The 21,027-nt window shown below is 61.4% G+C and overlaps 1 protein-coding gene across 6 annotated transcripts in view; it reads right to left on the reverse strand.

Moving 5' to 3' along the window:
• Positions 1–15,430, reverse strand: part of SBF1 (SET binding factor 1) — a 28,441-nt gene extending 13,011 nt beyond the window's left edge. For 2 of the 6 annotated variants that reach the window (XM_054470487.2, XM_054470484.2), the window contains exons 1-27: positions 15,189–15,430; positions 8,423–8,508; positions 7,847–7,984; positions 7,593–7,754; positions 7,399–7,509; positions 7,039–7,062; positions 6,666–6,771; positions 6,411–6,543; positions 6,211–6,319; positions 6,022–6,135; positions 5,824–5,901; positions 5,271–5,384; positions 5,060–5,188; positions 4,878–4,976; positions 4,593–4,797; positions 4,389–4,501; positions 3,336–3,485; positions 2,919–2,987; positions 2,680–2,838; positions 2,325–2,593; positions 2,067–2,239; positions 1,916–1,989; positions 1,643–1,838; positions 1,284–1,411; positions 652–830; positions 389–525; positions 69–276 (exon numbers count right to left, since the gene is read on the reverse strand). In XM_054470487.2, the coding sequence (XP_054326462.1) occupies positions 69–276; positions 389–525; positions 652–830; positions 1,284–1,411; positions 1,643–1,838; positions 1,916–1,989; positions 2,067–2,239; positions 2,325–2,593; positions 2,680–2,838; positions 2,919–2,987; positions 3,336–3,485; positions 4,389–4,501; positions 4,593–4,797; positions 4,878–4,976; positions 5,060–5,188; positions 5,271–5,384; positions 5,824–5,901; positions 6,022–6,135; positions 6,211–6,319; positions 6,411–6,543; positions 6,666–6,771; positions 7,039–7,062; positions 7,399–7,509; positions 7,593–7,754; positions 7,847–7,984; positions 8,423–8,508; positions 15,189–15,243 (3,518 nt within the window). In that variant the 5' untranslated portion in view covers positions 15,244–15,430. The remainder of the gene's footprint in view (positions 1–68; positions 277–388; positions 526–651; positions 831–1,283; positions 1,412–1,642; positions 1,839–1,915; positions 1,990–2,066; positions 2,240–2,324; positions 2,594–2,679; positions 2,839–2,918; positions 2,988–3,335; positions 3,486–4,388; positions 4,502–4,592; positions 4,798–4,877; positions 4,977–5,059; positions 5,189–5,270; positions 5,385–5,823; positions 5,902–6,021; positions 6,136–6,210; positions 6,320–6,410; positions 6,544–6,665; positions 6,772–7,038; positions 7,063–7,398; positions 7,510–7,592; positions 7,755–7,846; positions 7,985–8,422; positions 8,509–15,188) is intronic. The other 4 variants (XM_054470489.2, XM_054470486.2, XM_054470488.2 and 1 more) reach the window with 2 other exon arrangements.
• Positions 15,431–21,027: the final 5,597 nt, after the last annotated feature.

A 21,027-nucleotide genomic window follows, 5' to 3' on the forward strand; every position in this document is an offset into this window, starting at 1 on the left:
CCCACAGCCGGCAAGGAAGACACCCAGTCACGTGCCCACCACCCGGGCCAGCCCTGGCCGGCCCTCACCTGCGGCAGATGGCGTACATGCGGTTGACTGGAGAAATGCGGAAGGGCTCAGACTTGGCCCGGCTCAGGCTGCTGCTCAGGGTGCCCAGGCCAAGGCGCTGGTAGTCGCGACAGCAAGCCCTTTCCACCAGGCTGCTCATGGTCATGCGGTCGGAGGGCTTCAGGGCTGAGGACGGGGTCAGCGTGCTGGGCTCCAGCTCCTCCGACACTGCGCAGGCCGGGCACACGTGGTCATCATGGGGCCACTCCACCTGCCCTGATCCTCCCTGACAAGTGTCAGCATCCAGAGACCACCCAGGACTCCACCCCCACCCCTCCACCTGAGATCTCGTCCTCCTGGTCCTCAGGGGGCGGCTGGCCCCGGTGCTCCCAGCTGGGGGGGTTGTACTTCTTGCGAGTGACATGCTGCCGCCCGATGGTCTTCTTGGCGTTCTTGACCAGGTTCCGGGACAGGGTTCTGGGGCACACGAGAGTCAGCAAAGGTGAGAGGAGGAGGGACAAAGATGGGCACAGGGGCCTAGGAGGGTTGGAGCGGGAACATGGCTGAGGCCCAGCTGCCCTGGCCTGGGACCCAGATCCATACCTGAGGGAAGGACCCTTGTCCTTGGTGACTCGCGGTGGCCGGCCAGGTGTGTGGGCAGAGCCCAAGGTGAACGCAAAGGTGGCCCTGACGTCCGGCGGGTACCGCAGCTTATGCAGCTGCTTACGGAAGAGCTCAGCACTGTCAGACCCCACCTCCTCATCAAAGGCCATTTTCAGCAGCTGCATCAGAAAAAGCAGCCCTTAGGGGTGTGGGTGGCCCCCCAGCCCCTCCCCCAACTCTGACGCTGCCAGGTGCCAGACTCCCCTTCCCCCCGCAGCCATGACACAGAGAGAAGCAGGCCACAGGCAAAGGCCTGTGTCTGTGTCACACAAAGGCAAGCGTTTGTGTAAACTCGAAATCTCAGTGGCTGTGAGCTGAGGCCTGGGTTTGCAAAGCACACCCAAGACACGGACTTGAGGGCTGCGCCCCAAGGAAAGGACAAGGACCCAAAGACTGCACATCAAATAGTGGACATCAACTCAAGAGTCACGGGTGAGGGCCCCAGACATGCAAGCATAACAACAGGGCCACTGCTAGAGACTGGCCTAGAAATGGTTCATACAAGAAGGACCGGTTTGCAGGAGACAGACCAGGGCGGGGGATGAGAGCCCCACCCGCACCCCATGCCCCACCTGGAATGTGCAGGAGCGCAACTGGAGCCCGTCCTGCAGGAGCTGGTCCACAGGGGTCTGGACGCTGATGCGCTTCTCCTTGGTCAGCGCAGCCACCGGGAAGGAGCGGACCACCACCTGCTCCCCAACTTAGGACAGGCCAGGCAGAGTCAAGCAAGGAAGGTAAGGGGGGGGTCCCAGAATCTCAGGGTATCACAGTTATGGGGAATCCCAAGTGGGTGGGGAAGGAGCAGACAAAGGCCCATTTCCCACGGGGACCCAGAACCCCCAAGAAAAGGGAGGGAGAGGCAGGGAAAGCCCATCCATCCCAAAGACCTGGGGGAGAGGGGGCAACAGGGCCAGAAGGTCTGCAGGCTCACCCAGGGGGTCCGTGGGCATCCCCGTGAAGATGACCCGGTACGTGGTGAGGAAGACGGCGCCCTCAGCTGGGAGCAATGCTGGTCCCCCGGCACTGCCCCCCGCACCCTCCTCACGCCCATCCGGCAGCAGGTAGACGCGCAGGCCGTCCAGCACACACTCCTCACCGGGCAGCAGGCGCGGCCGCAGCAGCTTGGGCTGCTCGAAAACAAGAGCAGGAGCTCAGGATGCAGCCCCGGCCTTGGGGGCCCGCAGCCCCACCGGCCCCCGCAAACCTTCTGGATGGGCGGCAGCCTCCGGCTCTCCCGCTGCACGGCCTCCAGGGTCTCAATGTGCATCTGGACGATGTCTGGGGGAAGACAGTTCTCACAATCTGTGCCCAGCCCCACCCATCCAAGGGGGCATCACCAACCCAAACCCCCGTACCTGGCACCATGACATGCAGCCCCTTGAGGTGGTCGCTGGTGACCCCACTCTCCGTGCAGACCTTGTCCACAAAGCGGTTGATGAAGCGGACCACAGCCCCAGCTACGTCACAGGTCTCTGCATCCTCAAAGCCACTCTCCGTGTCATAGCTCTCAGCCACACTGCCAGCCATGCTGGGCCAGGGAAGAAACTGTGGGCAAGGGCCCTGCCCACCACAGCCCCGCCTCCACTGGGCCCAACCCCCAGTCCCTGCCTCACCTGTTGGTGACCAGGCTGTTGCTGGCGCTCTCCAGGTCGCCCAGCCCGGCACGCTCCCGAAGTAGGCGGCTCTTGCTGCTGTCCAGGGGCAGCAGGAGGTAGCTCATGCGGTTGGCATAGTGGATGGCCTGGCTGAACACCGTGCTCTCCTCCTTCTGCACCAGCTCCTGCTGCTTCTCACGGCTCAGGGTTGGCCACAAGCGCCGCTGCTCAGAAGCCACGTCTAGGGCAGAGCGCTCGTCCTCCTGGGAAGGTGCCTCCCCAGCCTCCTGCCACAGCACCACACGCATGAGCCGGGGACACACTGCCCCCAGCCCCTAGCCCCCAGCCCCCAGCCCAGGGAGTCCCTGCGCACCTGGGCGAGGGGCGGGTCCTCGGTGGGCTCCAGGTAGAGGGCCCGGATGTGAGTCTGCACATCCCCATAGAACATGGCCTCCCAGAACTGCGGTGTGCTCCACACCACATGCTCCTGCACACAGCTGTATGCGAACTGCGTCACCCCCGGGCTCAGCTTCTGCAGGAGCCAGGGGAGAAGGTCAGCTGGATGCAGCCAGGAAGGGGCTGGGAAGGAGACCTCAGCATGCCACCACTCACCCGGCAGAAGGCTGTGACCAGAGGCAGCAGAGCAGCTGCGATGCCATGCTCGTCCAGAGAAGTGCAGTCCTGCAGGTAGAGCGAGAGCCTGTCAGGACATCTCCCCTCCCAGGCAGCACTCACCTCCCACCACCCCCACCACCCCCACAGCCACCACAGACCAGCACCTGACACCCTTGGCTCCAGCTCCCCAAGGCTGCCTCAGAGGCTCAATATCAGGAGACCCCAGGCCCCGGCACCTGCCCCCAACAATGGTTCTCTCCACCATGTTCCCCACAGACCGAGGACCCCTGCCCACTGGCACAGGAGTCTCTTGCGCCCTCTCTCCACTCTCACTCACAGACCAGGGTCTCCCCGCCTGTTCCCGCTCATGCGCCATGAGCCATGTCACTAGCAGGATAAGAGCTCTGGCCTCACCTGCAGACAGCAATTCATCATACGGACGACAAAGTCAAACTGCTGGTGGTCCAGGACCGCACGGTTCTGCTGCACATGCAGGTGCAGCTCCTGGGCGAGGCAGCGGCGGGCAGCTCGCCCCTTCAGGGCCCTCAACACGGCTGGGAGCAGCTGGGGGTGGGGAAAGGAGACATGGGCTGAGGGCACAGAGAAGACCCACTCGGGGCCCAGGCAGGGAGGGCAGCAGGTGTCCAGGAGACCCAAATGCCTTTCAGGTGGGGTGTCCCAGACTCTGGGGCTTTGCCAACCAATAAAGACTAAAACCTCCAGTGGGCCCGACAGCTCCACAAGTACAAGTCCACCAGGCCAGACACAAGGACGCAGACGCTGCACCTGCGAGCTGGCAGGGAGGTGCGCTCTGGAGAGAGGCCTTGTGGGCCGGGCCCCCTTCCTCACAGGCTCACGGCTGCCTGGCTGGCCAGGGCTTGGTGACTTGCCTGGCACAGGCCCGGCCACAGAAAGGCTTGGAGTTTGCGTTCTGTTGCTACATCGTTCATCACAAAACTGGCCGCCCCAAAGAGACACCACACAGCCAATGAAAAACAAGAGTCTCCAACTGGCCATGATGAAAGACCCCAGAGGCATTAAGTGAGCACCACAGAGGGCAAAACAGCAGAGAGCAGAAAGCTCTGTTTCCATAAGGTGGGAGGAACAGGTCACGTATGGAGGAAGCAAGCTCTGTTTTCCATCAAGTACGAAGAACAGGTCATGTATGGGCCTACCCAATTTAAGGAGAACGACACAGAGAAAACATAATAGTGAAATCTTCTGATTTTTAAAGATGGAAGTACATCTCCCTGGCTGGGCCTCCCGCACAGGCCCAACACACCCCTCACTGAGGTCAAGAGAGGAGACCTGGAGCCCACCTACCCTCCGGCCAGCCCAGCCACCTCTAGCTGTCTGTTAGGCAGAGGAGGCCCCGGGGCAGCGTCAGCACCCACAAGGGCGAAGCGCGGCCTGGGTCTCCTCTGAAACCCGCTGCCCTGGCCCAGCTGGAGCCTGCACAGCCCTCACCTTCTTGGCCTCAAGCATTTTCCCCTCAAACACATAGGAGATGCAGTTGCGCACAACCTCCAGCCGCCGGGCGCTGTTGACATGCAGCCCGCTGCACCGCTCCAGTATGGCAGCTGCGGGGACAGAACACACACACTCAGACCCCTGACCCCATGCCCATCCTGGGCCACGCTCGGGGCCTGCCTTCCCTCCCTCACGACGCACTCATGGGGGGCCCTGAGGGCACGGCGGTCCTCCTCTCAGCCTTCACAGCTGGGGGTGCACCCTGCATCTTGGCCGCAGCCTGGTCCACGATCCACTGCACAGTGCCCTCATCCAGCCGGGGGAAGGGTCGGGGCACCCGTCGCAGGTGGCTGCTCTCGCCGGGCCTCTGTACCTTGTGCATTGCCACGGCTGGGTACGGGTTCTCCTGTGGGGAAATGGCAGGTGTGGGGCAGGGGCCCAGGGATCAAGGTGGTACGATGCCCTCCCGTCCTGCCACCCTCGTACGTTCTTGTAGAGCTGCTCTGCCAGTTCCTGGACGTGACGCAGGACACGCTGGGGGTGGTTCTCATCCGCCCGCATCCTTGCCACCTCGTGGGCCACCAGCTAGCGGGGTAGGCAGGAGGTTTGGTAAGCCATGGTCAGGCAGAGCCAGGGCAGGGGGCTGGGAGGGCAGGGCGGAGGAGCACCTCATCGAACAGGTCCGTGGGGCGGTACGGGACCCCACGCTCCGACACGAAGCCAGCAAAGGCCATGCCCTCCAGCACCTTCATCAGGAAATCGTCCTCTACCAGCCCACGCTGGCCCAGGAAGGCTGCCTGGGGGACACAAGGTCGGTCCCTCAGGGGTCTCCACCATGCACTTATCTCCCACCCCACCCCCAGCCACCAGGCGCCCCACCTTATGGAAGCGGATGACGGGCTCCGGGTGGATGCGCACGACGTGCAGGCACCAGCGATAGCCCTGCAGCAGCTGAGCGAAGAGCCGCAGGAAGACAGCGCGCAGCTCCTTGTCCTGGGAGAAGAGCTGAGTGCAGGTGAGAGCCAGTCCTGCCAATCCCCACCCCAGGCCGCCCAGGAGCTTCTCCACACACCACCCCACCCCAAGCTGCCCCTTTCCCATCCTTCTATCCCTCCCACCATTCTGCACACAGGGCCACCAGCTCCTCTGAAACTGTCTGGACGAGGCACTCCTGGCTCAGCACCCTCAAGGGCTCCTGTGATCAGATGCCAAGTTCCAGCCCCTTGCTGGCCCCCTGCCGCCTCGCCTGCACCACTCACGACCACCACTCCTAATTGCTGGCAGCTGCTTTGCTCCCAGGCCCCTTCCTGCTTCTGCTACTGGAGCCAGGGCCAGCCTGGGGGTGGGGCCTTGTGTGTCAGTGGCAGCAGACCTGAGCAGGGGCAGCCTGAGTGCCTGGGGTCCCCGTGCAGGAGCAGCAACGACCCCCCACCTGCATCTTCAGGGAGGAGGTGGATGTCGTGGGCGGAGGGAAGGCGAGATCAGCCAACTCCAGCTCCGGGTCCAGGACCTGCCAGCACAGAACGAAGCAGGCAGCTGCACGCTGGCCCCGGCTCTAGGCTCCCCGTGCCGCCAGGCAGCCACATCCCAAAGGCCCCCAAGGCTCCCGCTTGCCCGTGGTGCCCCTCACCATGCTCAGCACACTGTACGTCTGACTCTGCAGTGGCTCTGGCAAGAGTGGAATGTGCACACACTCAGGGATGGTGACCGTCCCTCCATCCAGATCAGCAACAATCACATCGAGCTGCGGACCAAGGGAGTCGGCAGTCAGGGACCTGCAGGCCTGGGCCGTGAGGTGGACACAAAGCACAGCCCTTACCAGCTCCTGGGTCTCTGCCTGGAAGGCTGCGTTGACCCCAATGATGAAGGGCGTGGGTGTGCTGAGGACCTCCAGCAGCTGAGCCGGCAGGATGGGTACATAGGTGAAGCTGTGCAGGCCCCAAAGGATGCAGTGAGCCAGGGGATGCGGCTGGGCAAAGGGGCCAGGAGGAGGGGCTGGGAGGGCCGGGCGGGGGTCACCTGTATCTGAGAGGAAACAGCAGTGCCAGGAGGCCCCTACAGGCATCGGCGAGCCGCTGGTAGCTCCGGGACAGGAAGAGAACCTTGTGCTCCGTGAGGGCGGCACAGAACAAAGACAGCACGTTGGTGATGCCTAAAGGAAGAAGAGAAGCTTGGAGAGGACCCTGGGCCCCCACCCAGGCAGAGTGAGAACCCACATCCCTGACTACCAGCCCCCGAGGGGAAGCCATGCGGGAGTGGGACAGACAGGCTCACCCAGCTGGCGGAAGAGCAGGGCCACGCTGCAGCGGCTGACAGGCAGCGAGTCGGCCAGTGGAGTCTGGATGACCTGCCGGTCACCAGCCCCCAAAGAGATCGTCCTCTGCGGCAAAAAAAGGATTGGGGCTCAGTTGCTTGACCAGAGCCAGCCCAGAGTCAGCCCAGAGCTCTGTGTCCCCAGGAAGACCCTGGTGTACTGACAGACCCGAGGTGGGACTGGCTGGGATGGGCAACATGGCAAGAGGGAAACGCCACGCCCTGCCTCTGTTGTCCCAAAGCAGCTGCAGAGAGAACTCAGGACAGGAGTGGCTGCTTCTGACTGGGGGTAGGGATGGGGCCTCGGTGGGCGGAAGAAACAAAGAATCCATACCGCTCCTTCCTCAACAGAGTCCAGCTGCACAGGACAGACGGGCAGAAAGACACGGTTAGACACTCCAACACACCCAGGCACGGGGCAGGGAGCAGACAAACAAGCTGACATCAACACCCAGAGACAGGCACACACCATCAAAGGAGCGAACAGAGAGGCTGAAGGACACAGGCCCACAGCACAGGTGCGAGGGTCAGGTGAGCAGGCCAGGACTGTTGGGGGCAACAGTGGCACGAGGATGCAGGAGGGAGCATCCAAGGCCTCCAGCTGTGTGTGGCTCTGGCTGGGCTCCAAATACCTACCAGGGCCCCAGCAGGAGGACCTGTGGCTGTGCAGACACCAGCTGCCCCCAAAACTCACCTGCGAACCCCCAGCCAGGGGCACAGTGCACGTCAGCAGGTTCCCAATCACGTTCTCCAGGCACACATTCAGGCCCTCCACGTGGATGGCATAGATGAGGCCAAGGCTGTTCTGCAATGACCAGAGCGGGGAGTGGTGGGACAGCCGATGGAAGCACCCTCGTCCTGCCTCGCCGCCCCGGCTGCTGGCCTCACCCTGAACACCTCCGTATGGTCGAGTCGCGACACCAGTACCAGTGTCTTTGGTGCAAACAGCTGGGCAGATGGGGCAGGTGCTGTGGGAGACAGGTGGGTCTGGCCTCCCTCATCCCCCTCTTCCTCTCTCTCTGTGGCATCCTCCGCGCACGTCGTTTCCTGCTGGGGGGCAGGGGGAGACGGGGGCAGGGGGAGCTGGCCACAGCCCAAGGATGCAGCTTCATTCATGCTGTACCCAGAGGCCCCAAGCTGACCTGTGAAGGCTCCACTGGCTCCCAGAAGGTCAAGCAGGCGCAATAGTGGCGCTCAGAGTTGATGTCGGTGAGGACAGCAACAAAGAAGGTTGGTGGATTCCTCTCGGGACACAGCTGCCACCCGCTGGGCTGGCAAAACTGCAGGGAGGGCTCAGCAGTCAGCTCCTCCCCTACACCTGTGGCAGGAACCAGCCCACCTGCCCCAGCATCTGCACCAGCCTGGAGGCTCCAACACACACAGGCAGCTCCTTGCTTGGAGACCCTGGGGACAAGTGGCCTCCCGGGCCTCGGTCTCTCAGGATGAAAGGAGTAACAGCCTCTGACCTCCCCACCTGGGGCAAGGACCAGGAAACGGGAGAACAGTCCCCACCATCATGAGTGAGTGACAGCATGACACAGTGAGTGACATGAGCACCGTGCAGGCCGCCGGGCAAGCCGGCCACACCCCCCGACAGCAGCTCTGCTGTCTTGTCCCTAGCCCAGCAGGGGGCCAGGCACTGCGGAGGCCCCTCAGTCAGGGACAAGGGCAGGGCTGTGCCCACCTGCCGGCACCGTCTCAGCATGCCCTGAACTCACCAGCTCGATGCCCTGGGGGAATGGGTTGTCCTCCCAGTCCTTCTCCGGGAAGCGCTGCAGAATCTGGCCCTGGCCTTCCCCACTCCCTGAGGACAAGAACAGGTGGTCAGAGCACCCGACCCGCCCCCCACCCACCAGGAGGCTTGAGGATCCCAGGATGGAAACATTCCCAGCCACTGGGCCCTCATCTGGCACCAGATCAGCCTCAGCTCCCTAAAAATAGTTCCGTATGGAGAGTCTGCTGGACAGCTGCAGACCCCAGGGCCACCTGAGGGTAGAGAAGCCCCTGCCACTACACCCCATTCCCCGATCCCACCCCAGAGACCTCCTTCAGCCTGACCAGCCCAGCTTCACACAGCACAGCAGCCCTCCATCGACGGTCAACACTTCGGGACTGTTCCACAGGCCCCCACAGCATCTGCCACCACCGCCAGGCCCCCACTTAGGCTCTCAGCCCCCCAACAATGGGCATCCCCCAGAGCTCCCTGTCACCCACCAGCCCTGGGCCCAGCCGGGGGTGTGGAGGACTCAAACCTGCTGTCTGTGTGGGGTTCGAGAAGCCTCAGCCCCACAAGGCTAGAGGACACCCCCTGCGCCCACAGCCCCAAATTCTTCCCTATCCCAGCTGCTTCAGAGACAGACAGGTCCCCAGTACAGGTCCCAGAAGATGGGGTTTGGCAGCTGCCTGTTAGAACACCGGCCCCACAGCCAGCAGGACCTAGAGGGGCAGCAGCTAGACGGGAAGGATGGAGACTTGGTCCAGGACGACCACCGAAGGATGCCCAGACGGCTTCCTGAGCACTGGGACCCCAGCAGCTCTCGGAGGAGAGTGGGACAGGGGTCGCACCCAGGCCTGCTCCGTCTCCAAATCTCCCTGTACAAAGGCCATAGGGTGGGTGCTGAGCAGCCTAAGCTCCCCTGGGCCAGGAGGAGAGCTTTCAGGGCAGGGAGAGCCAAGAGGCCTGTGTCTCCCCAGGAGACGCCTCCTCTCCTTGGGGCCCCAGAACTACCACATCCAGGGCCCTGTTTCCAGGCCCAGTCCACACTGGTGGGGTAAAGGTCCCTGCCTGTGGCACACCCCTGGAGAGCCAAACCAGGAAGCCCGGTGGGGACCACAGAGGGACACTCAGGGTGTGGCTCCCACTGCAGGACGGCTCCACAGGCCTCCCAGGGCTTGTGGAGAATGGAGCAGGTGCAGCAGGAAAGACGAAAGCCTCCCGGCCTTCTCCTCCACACAACCCGCAGGTCCCCAGGGCCCATCCTCTGCTTGGGCCCATCCTCTGCTTGGACGGGCCTCCACACCGCCACCCACCTGGCGGAAGCAGCAGAGCCAGACGGGCAAGGGGGGGTCATGCTCAACACAGAGCCCCTCGTGGATCCCCACCCTGGCCCCCAGGAAGCCGCAGTCCCACATCTAGCATGCCTGGGAACAGATGAGCAACCCTGGCAGCCCAATGGCACACACTCCACAGGTCCCCTACAGGCGGGGAGACCATCCGCCCTCCAGGGTTACAGGGGCAGAGCCAAGGAAGTCGGCAGTGGGCAGGTTGCTGCTAAGTGGGAGATGGTGGGGCGGTGAGGGGCCGATTCTGACTCACAAAACCTCAGCTTCCTGCTCCCCTCCCCCTCCCACCACTGACACCCTGCAGAGGACAGGCGGCAGACGGGTGGGGGCCCAGGTGTCTGCGGGTGCCACACCTACCTCCACACCCCCAAGCACAGCTCACTCAGGCGCAGGCCCTGAGCTGCAGCTCCTCCCCCACCCCACCCACTCCCCCAAAGGCCTCCTTGTGCCTGGCCCCAAACCACCATCTGGGCCCAGACCTGGCTGGCACCCAGGGCTCACCCAGTTCTTGCCACGAGGCAGCAGGCGGAGGAAGGAAGAGGGGTTTATGAACAGGGACAGCAGTCTCTGCACTGCAACCTCCCCCAGGCCAGGCAGGGAAGGCAGCCTTCCCCAGGAGGATGGGCAGAGTGGCAGATCACCGTCTACCTTGACCCTCTGCATCCAGCTAGTCTTGTGAAGCACCAACTCTCACTCAGCCTTAAGTCCTCTGCAGGGCTCTACCCTCCAAAGAGCCAGCCCTGAGCTCCATTCTCCTTGGGCTGGCCCAGCAGCCCAAGTGGGCCAGGCCAAGCAGGCACCTCTCCCTGAGCTCCTCTGTGCCATGACAGCCCCAGACTGGCCCTTCAGGTCTCAGCCCACAGAGCAACCCCTCCCCTGGGAAACTCTGCCCCAGCCTGGGGCCTATAGGGACCCCAGGACCGACCTCCCTCCACCACACCCCAGTGACTGCTAGTGCACCTGCTGGCTTGGCTGGGACGGACCACAGGCTAATTAGGGCTTGTACAGTCGGCTACACAACCATCTTCCCCACACCCAACAAGCAAACAGGTTCCTCAGTCGGAAGTACAGGGCACCTTCCGGAGCCCCAGGGAATGACAGAACACAGCTGGCCCCTGGAAAGGCAGGCCATGGAGGGCCCTGCAGCCCTCAGCTGTGAGCAGCTCTCCTCCTCACCCTTCTCAGGTCCCAGCCTGCACCTCAGCTCTGTGCTGTCCAGGGCCAGGACACATCTTGGCCACGTCTTGGCCTCCAGGGGGATGTGGGGGGTTTTGCCATGTCTTCCCAGGGTCCCCCACCCACTTGAGCCCTATTGCCACAGGAGTGACCTCCAGCAGCTGAGCTTCTTGCCCACCAGAGTGCTGCCTTTACCTCAGAACAGACAGGAGGGAGGGTGCCCTCCCCACTCCTCCCCTCGGCAACAGGACAAATCCAAACAGTGTGCTGTGTGGCACAGGGCAGCAAGGTTTCCTTGCCACCTCCACCTTTGCATATGGGGCTGAGGGGGCCACCCAAGGACAATACTGGGGCTCCTGTCCTGAAAGCTCCTCAAAAAGCACTTCCTCCTGCACCAATGTCCCTGCAGCCAGCCCCACACAGACTGCAGGCCTGAAAGGCGGGCGGGCAGGCAGGCGAACACAGACCTCGCGTTCTGTCATCTGCTGGCAGCACCCCATCACCAGTGCCAGGCTCTGACGCCTGGAGGGCTGGCCCAGGCCAGCATGTGCTGTGTGGAGGCAAAGAAGGATGGCAGCCTCTCCTGTTCCCCCACCACACTCCCCACCATGCACGAAGACCAGCCCTGGCCAGCTCTGCTGCTTGTGGGGAAACCAGCTATAGGAAAAGGGAAGAAAAGAAGGAAGGCCAGCACCTTCCTGCTGTGCCACCCACCCAACCCCAACACGCACATGGCTCCCTCAGCCGCAACAGCAGGCCATGCGCGGGCCCCCGCAGCTTCCGCAGCCATCCCCTCAACCTCCCCTGCCCATCAGACTTGAGCAGTTCTGACCCAAGGTCTTGGACCCCTTCCGGCTCCCAGGGTGGAGGCTGGGAGGCAGCTGAGGCCATCCCAAACAGCCCCAACCCGCTCCAGAGGGAGGGCAGGAACGTGGGTGGGGACAGTAGATGGGGCTCAAGAATGCAGCCAGCTCATCACAGTCAGGATGAGAGGCGAGGCCATGGGGTAAAAGGTCTTTTTCTCAGATGCAAGGGGTCCAGCCCCTCCTCCCAGACAGATGCACACTCGGCTGCTGGAGCTGGAAGGCCAATGGCCAGGTCAGGGCCAGATCAAATGTGTCTCCTGCTCCCAAAGACACCTCAGCACTGGCCATGCTGTGATCAGGGCCCTTCTGGGCAAGAGCCGGGCAGAGGCAGTCTGTCTAGTCCTGATGCCGGCCCCAGGGCACAGAAGGTGATCCCTGACTCACCAGGTGAGGGGCCTGCAGATGGGCCAGCGCCGGCCATCATCACTCTCTGAGTTGAAAGGGTCACGGCCAGCACAGGCATTTACCTTCTCAGGGCCCCTCCCCACCTTTCCTGAGAGGTTGCCAGCTAGTAACCACTAGCAACTGGGATGCTGCCTCAGGCAGGACTCATGCACCCTCAGCACCCTGGTGCTGCACCCAGCAGCTCCAGACAGGATGTCCAGATCCAGGCCAAGACAAGCTATCCGCCACTCCTAATCCCCAACCCAAGAGACCCTGCATCCCACCCTGAAGTCCTAGCCTGACAGAACAGAGGGGGTCTTCTACCTGCTCAGAAGTGCCTGTTGTGTCTGTGCCTAGAGGGTCCACATCCACACACCTGCTGCTCAGTCACTAGTGAAAGACACTTATCATTTCCAGAGGCCTCCTGTGTGCTACCGCTTCACATGTGTGCATTCACTGCATCCTCACGGCAGCCTGGGAGGTTAACATGACTCACTCCATCCGCAGATGAGGAAACTGAGGCACAGAGAGCCAAACAACTGGCTTGAAGTCACAAAGCTATCAAGGGGCAAAGCACAGACAACTGACCCCCACACCACACTCCTCTGCTTCTTCCCCCTCTCCCACCTGCCCTGGTACCTGGCTCTGCCCTCAGCCCATGACCAGGGTCCCAGTCTATAGCCTTGTTCCCCTCAAGAATGAACAAGTCCTTCTAAGGGGTGCCTGGGGCTGCAAGGCCAGCAAGCAGTTGACCAGCTCAACCCCAGAAGGTAGTGGGTACAAGGCTCCACGGTCCTCCAACCCTACTGCAGTGGACCATTTATCACTCGTTTCTGCCACTTAGGGAAAGGGGGAGGTACCTCGGGCTCCAGCCTTCTACCCTGTCCTGTGCAAAGGATACACACAAACAAGTGCCTGCGCTATGTGTGGCTCCAGCAGTGAGCACACACATGTCACAGCCAGCTTGTCGTGGAGCCCACTCTGCCTCTTCTCTCTGCCTACCTTCAACTCCTCACCCCACAGCCACCACGCCTCTCACCTGGCCTTTGCCTGCAGCCTCCACCAGCCCAAACCCTCTCCACACTGCTCTCAGGGCCATCAGGGTCATGCCTCCACCAGCCCAAACCCTCTCCACACTGCTCTCAGGACCATCAGGGTCATGCCTCCACCAGCCCAAACCCTCTCCACACTGCTCTCAGGATCATCAGGGTCATGTCTCCACCAACCCAAACCCTCTCCACACTGCTCTCAGGATCATCAGGGTCATGTCTCCACCAACCCAAACCCTCTCCACACTGCTCTCAGGGCCATCAGGGTCATGTCTCCACCAGCCCAAACCCTCTCCACACTGCTCTCAGGGTCATCAGGGTCATGTCTCTACCAGCCCAAACCCTCTCCACACTGCTCTCAGGATCATCAGGGTCATTATCAGCTCTTTCTGTAGCCCCCGCCCCGGCCCTCAGCCCAAGGCCCCTCACGTCAAGGCAGCCCTCAGCCAGCCTTACTTCCCTGGATCCTCAGGCACCCTCTGCCCCAGGTGGTACAGCCTCCTCCATGCCCCTCACAGGTGCCTCAGTGCAGACAGCTCCCTCTGTGGGTCAAGACAACACTGACAGCCAGCCTGCACACAGTGGGGATGAGGACTGTGTGGTCCTAGCAAGCAAGAACTCCCTCTCTAAAGAAAAAGACAGATGCTCATGACTGACGGTGCCATAAGACACACACTTGGATAGACGTTAGCAGAGAGGAGAGTATGCTGAGTAAGCGGGCACCGAGGAGGGGCTGGAGACGAAGAAGATGCTAAAGAGGCTTCAGGAAGTGTTGGGGGGGTGTCCAGCAGAAGAAACACAAAGAGAGAACTCCAGGTCTTTGGTGGGGACAGTGACAGCTGGACTGACAAAAAAACAGGGTAACTGGGAAGGCAAGCTCAATCCCATCTCCAGGCTCAAGATCCAGCCCCTGCCTGACCACACAGCCATCCCCACACACTGCCCGTCTGCAGCTGGGATCTGACAGCCTGGGTGCCAGTCCCAGCCTCTCTGAGCCGGCTCAGGCCAGGCAGTCAACTTATCCGCGCCTGACTTCTCTACAGATATGGGCAACAGCAAGGCAACCCCGGTGGGCTGCTGGGAGGAAGAGGTGAGATCATGCACACAAAGGGCTGTGCGGGGCCTGGCACACCAAGCATGCTCGCCAACGCTGCTGTCTCCAGGCTGTTGCTGATGTCATCGTCAGGCTCCGTTTTCTCCTACGTCCTGGGCTGAAGGGCTCTCAGACACGGGCGCTGACCCCAGACACAGACCTCCTGGGCATGGGCACCGATCACCACGATGATCCCCCACCCAGGGCTTGGCGTGCAGGGCCTGGACCGTCAGGCGAGTCGCCAGGAATGCTCTTCTCTCTACTCTCGACGCTTCCTCCTCAAACCCTCCCAGTTGCAATTCAAACACCGCTTCTCCATGCACCAACCCCGAACTCCACCCCCTCTTTGCACCCCGCCAAGACCGCCGGGGGCTTCAGACGCAGCACCAAGGTCAGAGGCCGGCTGGCGAGCCGCGGGTCCGCGCCCCTGGAGCCACTAGAGCCACAGCCGCCGGCAGCCGGCCAAGGGGAGAGCCCGTCCCACCCCAAGGAGGCCGGGCAGGCCGGGCCCAGGCTTCTCTCCCTGCCGCCACCAGGCCCGCGCGGCCACGCCGCCCCGAGCGAACGCCCATTCTCCCCGCGGGCTGTCCGGTCGGCCCCGGCCTTCAGCCCCCGCCCGGCCCCCGGCCCCGGCCCTGGCCCTCGGCCCCCCGACCCCGGCCCTCGGCGCCCAGCCCCCGGTCCTCAGCCCTCAGCGCCAGGCCCTCAGTCCTCGGCCTCCCGACCCGGCCCCCAGCCCTCAGTCCTCGACCCCCAGCCCCTAGCCCCCGGCCCTCGACCCTCAGACCCAGCCCCCGGCCCTCAGCACTCGACCCTCGGCCCCCGGCCCTGAGCGCTTGGCCTCGGCACTCACCGCGCGGGTGCGGCCCGAAAGCCACCAGCACGAAGTAGTCCGCGAGCCGCGCCATGGCGAGGGACGCGGGGTGGCCCGAGGGGCGCGGGCGGGCTCCGCGGCTCGGGGACTCGAGGGCGGCGCGCTCATGGCCCGGCCCCGGACCGCGCACCCCGGACACCCCTGGTTCGCTCCGCGGCGGCGGCGGCGGCGGCGGCTCGGGCTCCCGCCGCCATCTTCCCAGCCAGCCGGCCCGCCCGGGAGCGCCGTGCGCCTGCGCGCTGTCGTCCCGCCCTGAGCGGGCGGGGCCTGCAGCCGCGCATCTCCATTGGTCCAGCGGGCGGGAGGGCGGCTCCCGAGAGCGGCGCCCCGCCCATCGCTGCCCACTCTGGGGCCTGGGCACCGCCCCTCGGGCCGGGCACCTGGGCTGCGGCTCCGGCGGGTCTGACGCCCTGAGCCGGGTAGGCTGTGGTGTCGGCGGGAGGCATGGGCCAGGACCACAGCTGCCCTCGCCGTTGGGACTCCCCGCACAGGGGCCCGAACCCCACCCCTGGGCCGTCCCAATCTGGGGATCGGGTCCCCAGACTCCTGGTCCCCCACCCCTCGCTGTCCAGCTAGAGAAAGGCGGGAGAAGCCTGGGCGCTGCCCACCGGGCCCCCCAAACTAGAAGTCAGAGGAGGCGCAGGGCCATCACCTCAGGGGCTGCCAGCCTGGCGATGGGGAACGGAGAGAGAATTCAGGCCCTGCCCTTGGGGTCCCAGGCTGAAGAGCCCCCATCTAGGCCAAGTGAGACATTTAACACATTAGCTTAAAAACTGCACGCTCCTGTCCCCCTGTAAACAGCAAGTGTTCTAAACGTGTGAGGCACATGAGGCCACGGAGCAGAGGGCTCTGGGAAAGCTGCATCCCCCAGAATCCCTGACAGTGCCCACCCCTCTCAAGGGCAGGGCTGGCCAGGGCCACCCCTGAAGTGGCTCAGGGATGAGCATGAGCCCAGAGCAGAGCATGCTGGGAGAGAAGGTGCAGGAGCCAGCCTGGTGCAGCAGGGAAACCCCTCTGAGCACAGCAGGCCAAGGTCTGTTTTTTGTTATGTTTTGTTTTGTTTTTGAGGCAGAGTCTCAATCCATCACCCAGGCTGAAGTGCAGTGGCACGATTTCGGCTCACTGGAACCTCTGTCTCCTGGGTTCAAGTGATTCTCCCGCCTCAGCTTCCCGCGTAGCTTGGATTACAGGGGTGCACCACCATGCCTGGCTAATTTTTGTATTTTAGTAGAGACTGGGTTTCACCATGTTGGCCAGGCTGGTCTCGAACTCCTGACCTCAGGCCATCCACCCACCACAGCGTCTCAAAGTGCCGGGATTACAGGCATGAGCCACCGCCCCCAGCCCGAAGGTCTGTTGTTTGTTTTTTGTTTGTTTGTTTTTGTTTGTTTGTTTTGAGACAGAGTCTAGCTGTGTCGCCCAGGCTGGAGTGCAGTGGCGTGATCTCGGCTCACTGTAACCTCCACTTCCCAGGTTCACACCATTCTCCTGCCTCAGCCTCCTGAGTAGCTGGGACTACAAGCACCTGCCACCACGCCCAGCTATTTTTTTGTATTTTTAGTAGCGATGGGGTTTCACCGTGTTAGCCAGGATGGTCTCGATCTCCTGACCTCATGATCCGCCCACCTCGGCCTCCCAAAGTGCTGGCATTACAGGTGTGAGCCACCGCACCTGGCCCTGAAGGTCTGTTTTTAAATGAGTTTGGCTGCTGCAAGAACTGGCCAAATGACTGGCATCCAGGCTCCAACCATGGGCAGGAGCCAGCCCAAGAGAATGAATGGAATCAAAGTGACAGACCCCACCAGGGTCCCCTCCCTGCCCTCAGGCACAGGCCACACTACACCTCTCCTCTCCCACTGTTGGTTTTCACAGGTTGAGAAATCATCTTTTTAAAATTTAATTTTTTTGTGGAGACAGTGTCTTGATATGTTGCCTAGGCTTGTCTTGAACTCCTGTCCTCAAATGATCCTCCTGCATCTGCCTCAAAAAGTGTTGGGATTACAGGTGTGAGAAACTGTGCCCTGCCAGAAATCCTCCTTTTTGCCCCAGGTGGCTCAAGTTGGTTTCTGTCACTTGCACCCAAAAAGGTCCTCAGCACCACATTACCGCACCACTGAGCTTGTGTGCAGGCTGGCAGTGTCCCGGGCCGAGTCTGGGCTAGTGCTTGAGCCCAGGGCTGGCTCTCTTCGGAGAGACTCTAGGGACCCTGCACTGCACTCTCCACTCTCTCTGAGACTCTGGGGACCCTGCGTCGCACTCTCTCCACTGTCATGCTTCCACCAGGCCCTTGGGAACAACCATCCACAGTGGCGCAGTGTCTCAGATGGATGGACGCCCCTCCCTACCGCCCAGCCTGCTGATTTCTGGTCAGCTGTCTTGCAGTCTGCACTCTCCTCGAACCTCTCACCCCACTTCCAGTGTCTCTGAGATGATTGGCTGCTCCTCACAGAGCAAATAGAAGCTATCAGATGGGAGCACCAAGTCCCCATCTTACACCCCTCACACCACCCCTCCCTCCATTACCACAGGGCTCTGCCCCCCTGCCCACTCCTCATCTCAGGCCATCATTCACTGTTAGTGCCCGCTGCTAAACTGCATCCTTCCCTGTCTATGGATTCCTTGCTATCAAACTTACCTCCACCATCATAAAACACTCAAACAAAACCCCCCAAAGGCCGGGCGCGGTGGCTCACGCCTGTAAATCCCAGCACTTTGGGAGGCCCAGGCGGGTGGATCACTTGGCGTCAGGAGTTTCAGACCAACCTGGACAACATGGTGAAACCCCATCTCTACTAAAAATACAAAAATTAGCCAGGCATGGTGGCACGTGCCTGTAATCCCAGCTACTCGGGAGGCTGAGGCAGGAGAATGGCGTGAACCCAGGAGGCAGAGCTTGCAGTGAGTCAAGATCACACCACTGCACTCCAGCCTGGGCGACACAGCGAGACTCCGTCTCAAAAAAAAAAAAAAAAAAGCCTTGTGAGGACAGGGAATTTTCACTGGTTTTTCTTTATTGGTGGGGTGAATGATTTGATTGCACTTGTGTTTTGAAAGGACAGAGCTAGTGGCAGTGTGGAAAGCTGAGGGCCGAGTGGGGAGGCAGCAGCAGAAGCCGCAGCAGCAGACTTGGGAACCTGGGGGATCCTCTGCTCAGGCCCTTCCCTACCTGCCCCTCCAGAGCTGGCACTGGGCTCTGTCCTTGGCCAGCCTCTCCACATTCTCTGTGGACGAGGCTCACCATATCCTCCATGGCCGCGCCATCCCTGAAACCCCAAAACTGTTCTCGACCTGCCTTCTCTTCAGTCCCATGCCTGCCAGGCTGGGGAGTGACCAGACCCCTCTCCCTGGACAACCCCCAGGCAGCTCGGCCTCAGCATGTCCAGGCCCTGACTTCTTCCCACCCCCTCAGTAGCTGCCACATCAGCAAACAGAAGGGCTTCGCCAGGAACTGTGAGCCCCTCATTTACCATCCTGCCCTGCTAAATTTCTCCCACCCATCCACTCTGTCCCCTCTAGCCCTTTCTGCCTGCCTCCCCAGCACCTGCCTTCTTGGCTGCCACCCCACCTTTCAACATAAATGTGACACTTGGCCGGGCTTGGTGGCCCACACCTGTAATCCCAGCAGTTTGGGAGGCAGAGGTGGGCAGATTGCTTGAGGTCAAGACTTCAAGACCAGCCTGGCCAGCATGGTGAAACCCTGTCTGTACTAAAAATACAAAAATTAGCCGGGTGTGGTGACAGATGCCCATAATCCCAGCTACTTGGAAGGCTGAGGCAGGAGAATCACTTGAACCTGGGAGGTGGAGGTCGCAGTGAGCCAAGATTGTGCCACTGCACTCCAGCCTGGGCGACAGAGTGAGACTCCATCTCAAAACAAACAAACGAACAAACAAACAAACAAAACTCTGGGTGCAGTGGCTCACACCTGTAATCCCAGCACTTTGGGAGGCCGAGGTGGGTGGATCACCTAAGGTCAGGAATTCAAGACCATCCTGGCCAACATGGTGAAACCCTGTCTCAAATACAAAAATTATCCGGGCGTGGTAGTGGGCACTTGTAATTCCAGCTACTTGGGAGGCTGAGGCAGGAGAATCGCTTGAACCTGGGAGGCGGAGTTTGCAGCGAGCTGAGATTTCGCTACCGCACTCCAGCCTGGGTGACAGAGTGGGACTCCATCTCAAACAACAACAACAACAACAACAAAAAACCCCTATAAATGTGACACTCCCTGCCCCGCAACTGGTCAAAATAAGTAAATAATACCTGCAGGGCATCCCTGCCCTCCCAGAACGGCCTGTGGGGTGTGTGCTCAGCACTCCTCAGCTTATTCATCCAGCAAATGTTGACTGTGCTCCCATGGTGTGTCAGCAGGAGGGTTACGGGGTGATCGCAGGGGTTGGGGAGACAGACGGGGAAGCACAAACGGACGCAGAGATCCTCAGCTAACCCAACAGAGAGGCCAGTCTCAGCAGCTTGGAACCCATGACACCAAGTCCAGGACTTGTGGACGGTGGGTAGGCGAAAGCTCTGTGGAGAACAGTGAACCATCTATCAACATAAACACGTGCTCACCTTCAACCAGAATTTCTACTTCCAGGAAGGTGTCCTACAGACACATCTGTGAGCTCAAGGCAGCACCTCATGAAAAGACTGGCAATCACCTAATTTCACATTAATAGCAGATGAGGTGAATCATATAACACCTATATGTTGCAGTAGATCCAATCATAGGAAATAATGGGGTCTCTGATGTGAGGACGGTCGGGCTGTGACGCCTGTCACCCCACTGGTCACCAGGGTTGATTCGGCTGATGTGGGTGGCTCAGAAGCAGGTGTCCCCTTCCTTCCCCACCGTTCCCTGTGCATCCCTCCGAAGCTGCGTGCTCTGTTGAAGAGGATGGAGGACTGGGCTTCGAGTAGCTGTGCTCCTCTGCCAGGACCTCCAAAAAAGCTCTCAGGAAAGAATGGGGTCTCAGTCGTATCGCAGATCTGCACACATGGATGTGTGTGTGCACCTCACATGGCCACACCTCGGTGTGCCCAGGGCAGGTCAGGAGAGGGCTCCCACCCAGACCAGGGTAGGGGTCCCAAGTGGGTGGCGATGGTGAGGGGAGTCTCACGTTTCACTTGTTTTAAATTTCTTTTTTCTTTTCTTTTCTTTTTTTTTTTTTTGAGACAGAGTCTCTCTCTGTCGTCCAAGCTGGAGTGCAATGGCGTGATCTCGGCTCACTGCAATCTCCGCCGCCTGGGTTCAAGCCTCAGCCTTTCATGCCTCAGCCTCCCGGGTAGCTGAGATTACAGGGACCCGCCACCATGCCCAGCTAATTTTGGGGGGGGGGTCGGGGGCGGAGTCTCGCTCTGTCGCCCAGGCTGGGGTGCAGTGGTGCCATCTCGGCTCACTGCAAGCTCCGCCTCCCGGGCTCACGTCATTCTCCTGCCTCAGCCTCCCGAGTAGCTGAGACTACAGGCACCCGCCACCACGCCCAGCTAATTTTTTGTATTTTTAGTAGAGACGGAGTTTCACCGCGTTAGCCAGGATGGTCTCGATCTCCTGACCTCGTGATCCGCCCGCCTCGGCTTCCCAAACTGCTGGGATTACCGGACTGAGCCACCACGCCCGGACACTTGTTTAAATTTGTTACGAAAACCGCGCAATACTTTGGTCCGGGATTGGAGCGGCGGGGGGTAGGTACAGCCTTTTAGGAGCGCAGCCCCGGGGTTGGGGGCACCGTGTCAGAGGACAGCGGAATGGCCAGCCCGCTGCGGAATCCCGCGGACTTGCTGGTCAGGCCGGGAGCCCGTTGTCCACCGGGTCAGA

The sequence above is a fragment of the Pongo pygmaeus genome, chromosome 23 (genome assembly GCF_028885625.2).
Source record: "Pongo pygmaeus isolate AG05252 chromosome 23, NHGRI_mPonPyg2-v2.0_pri, whole genome shotgun sequence".
Lineage (NCBI taxonomy): Eukaryota > Metazoa > Chordata > Mammalia > Primates > Hominidae > Pongo > Pongo pygmaeus.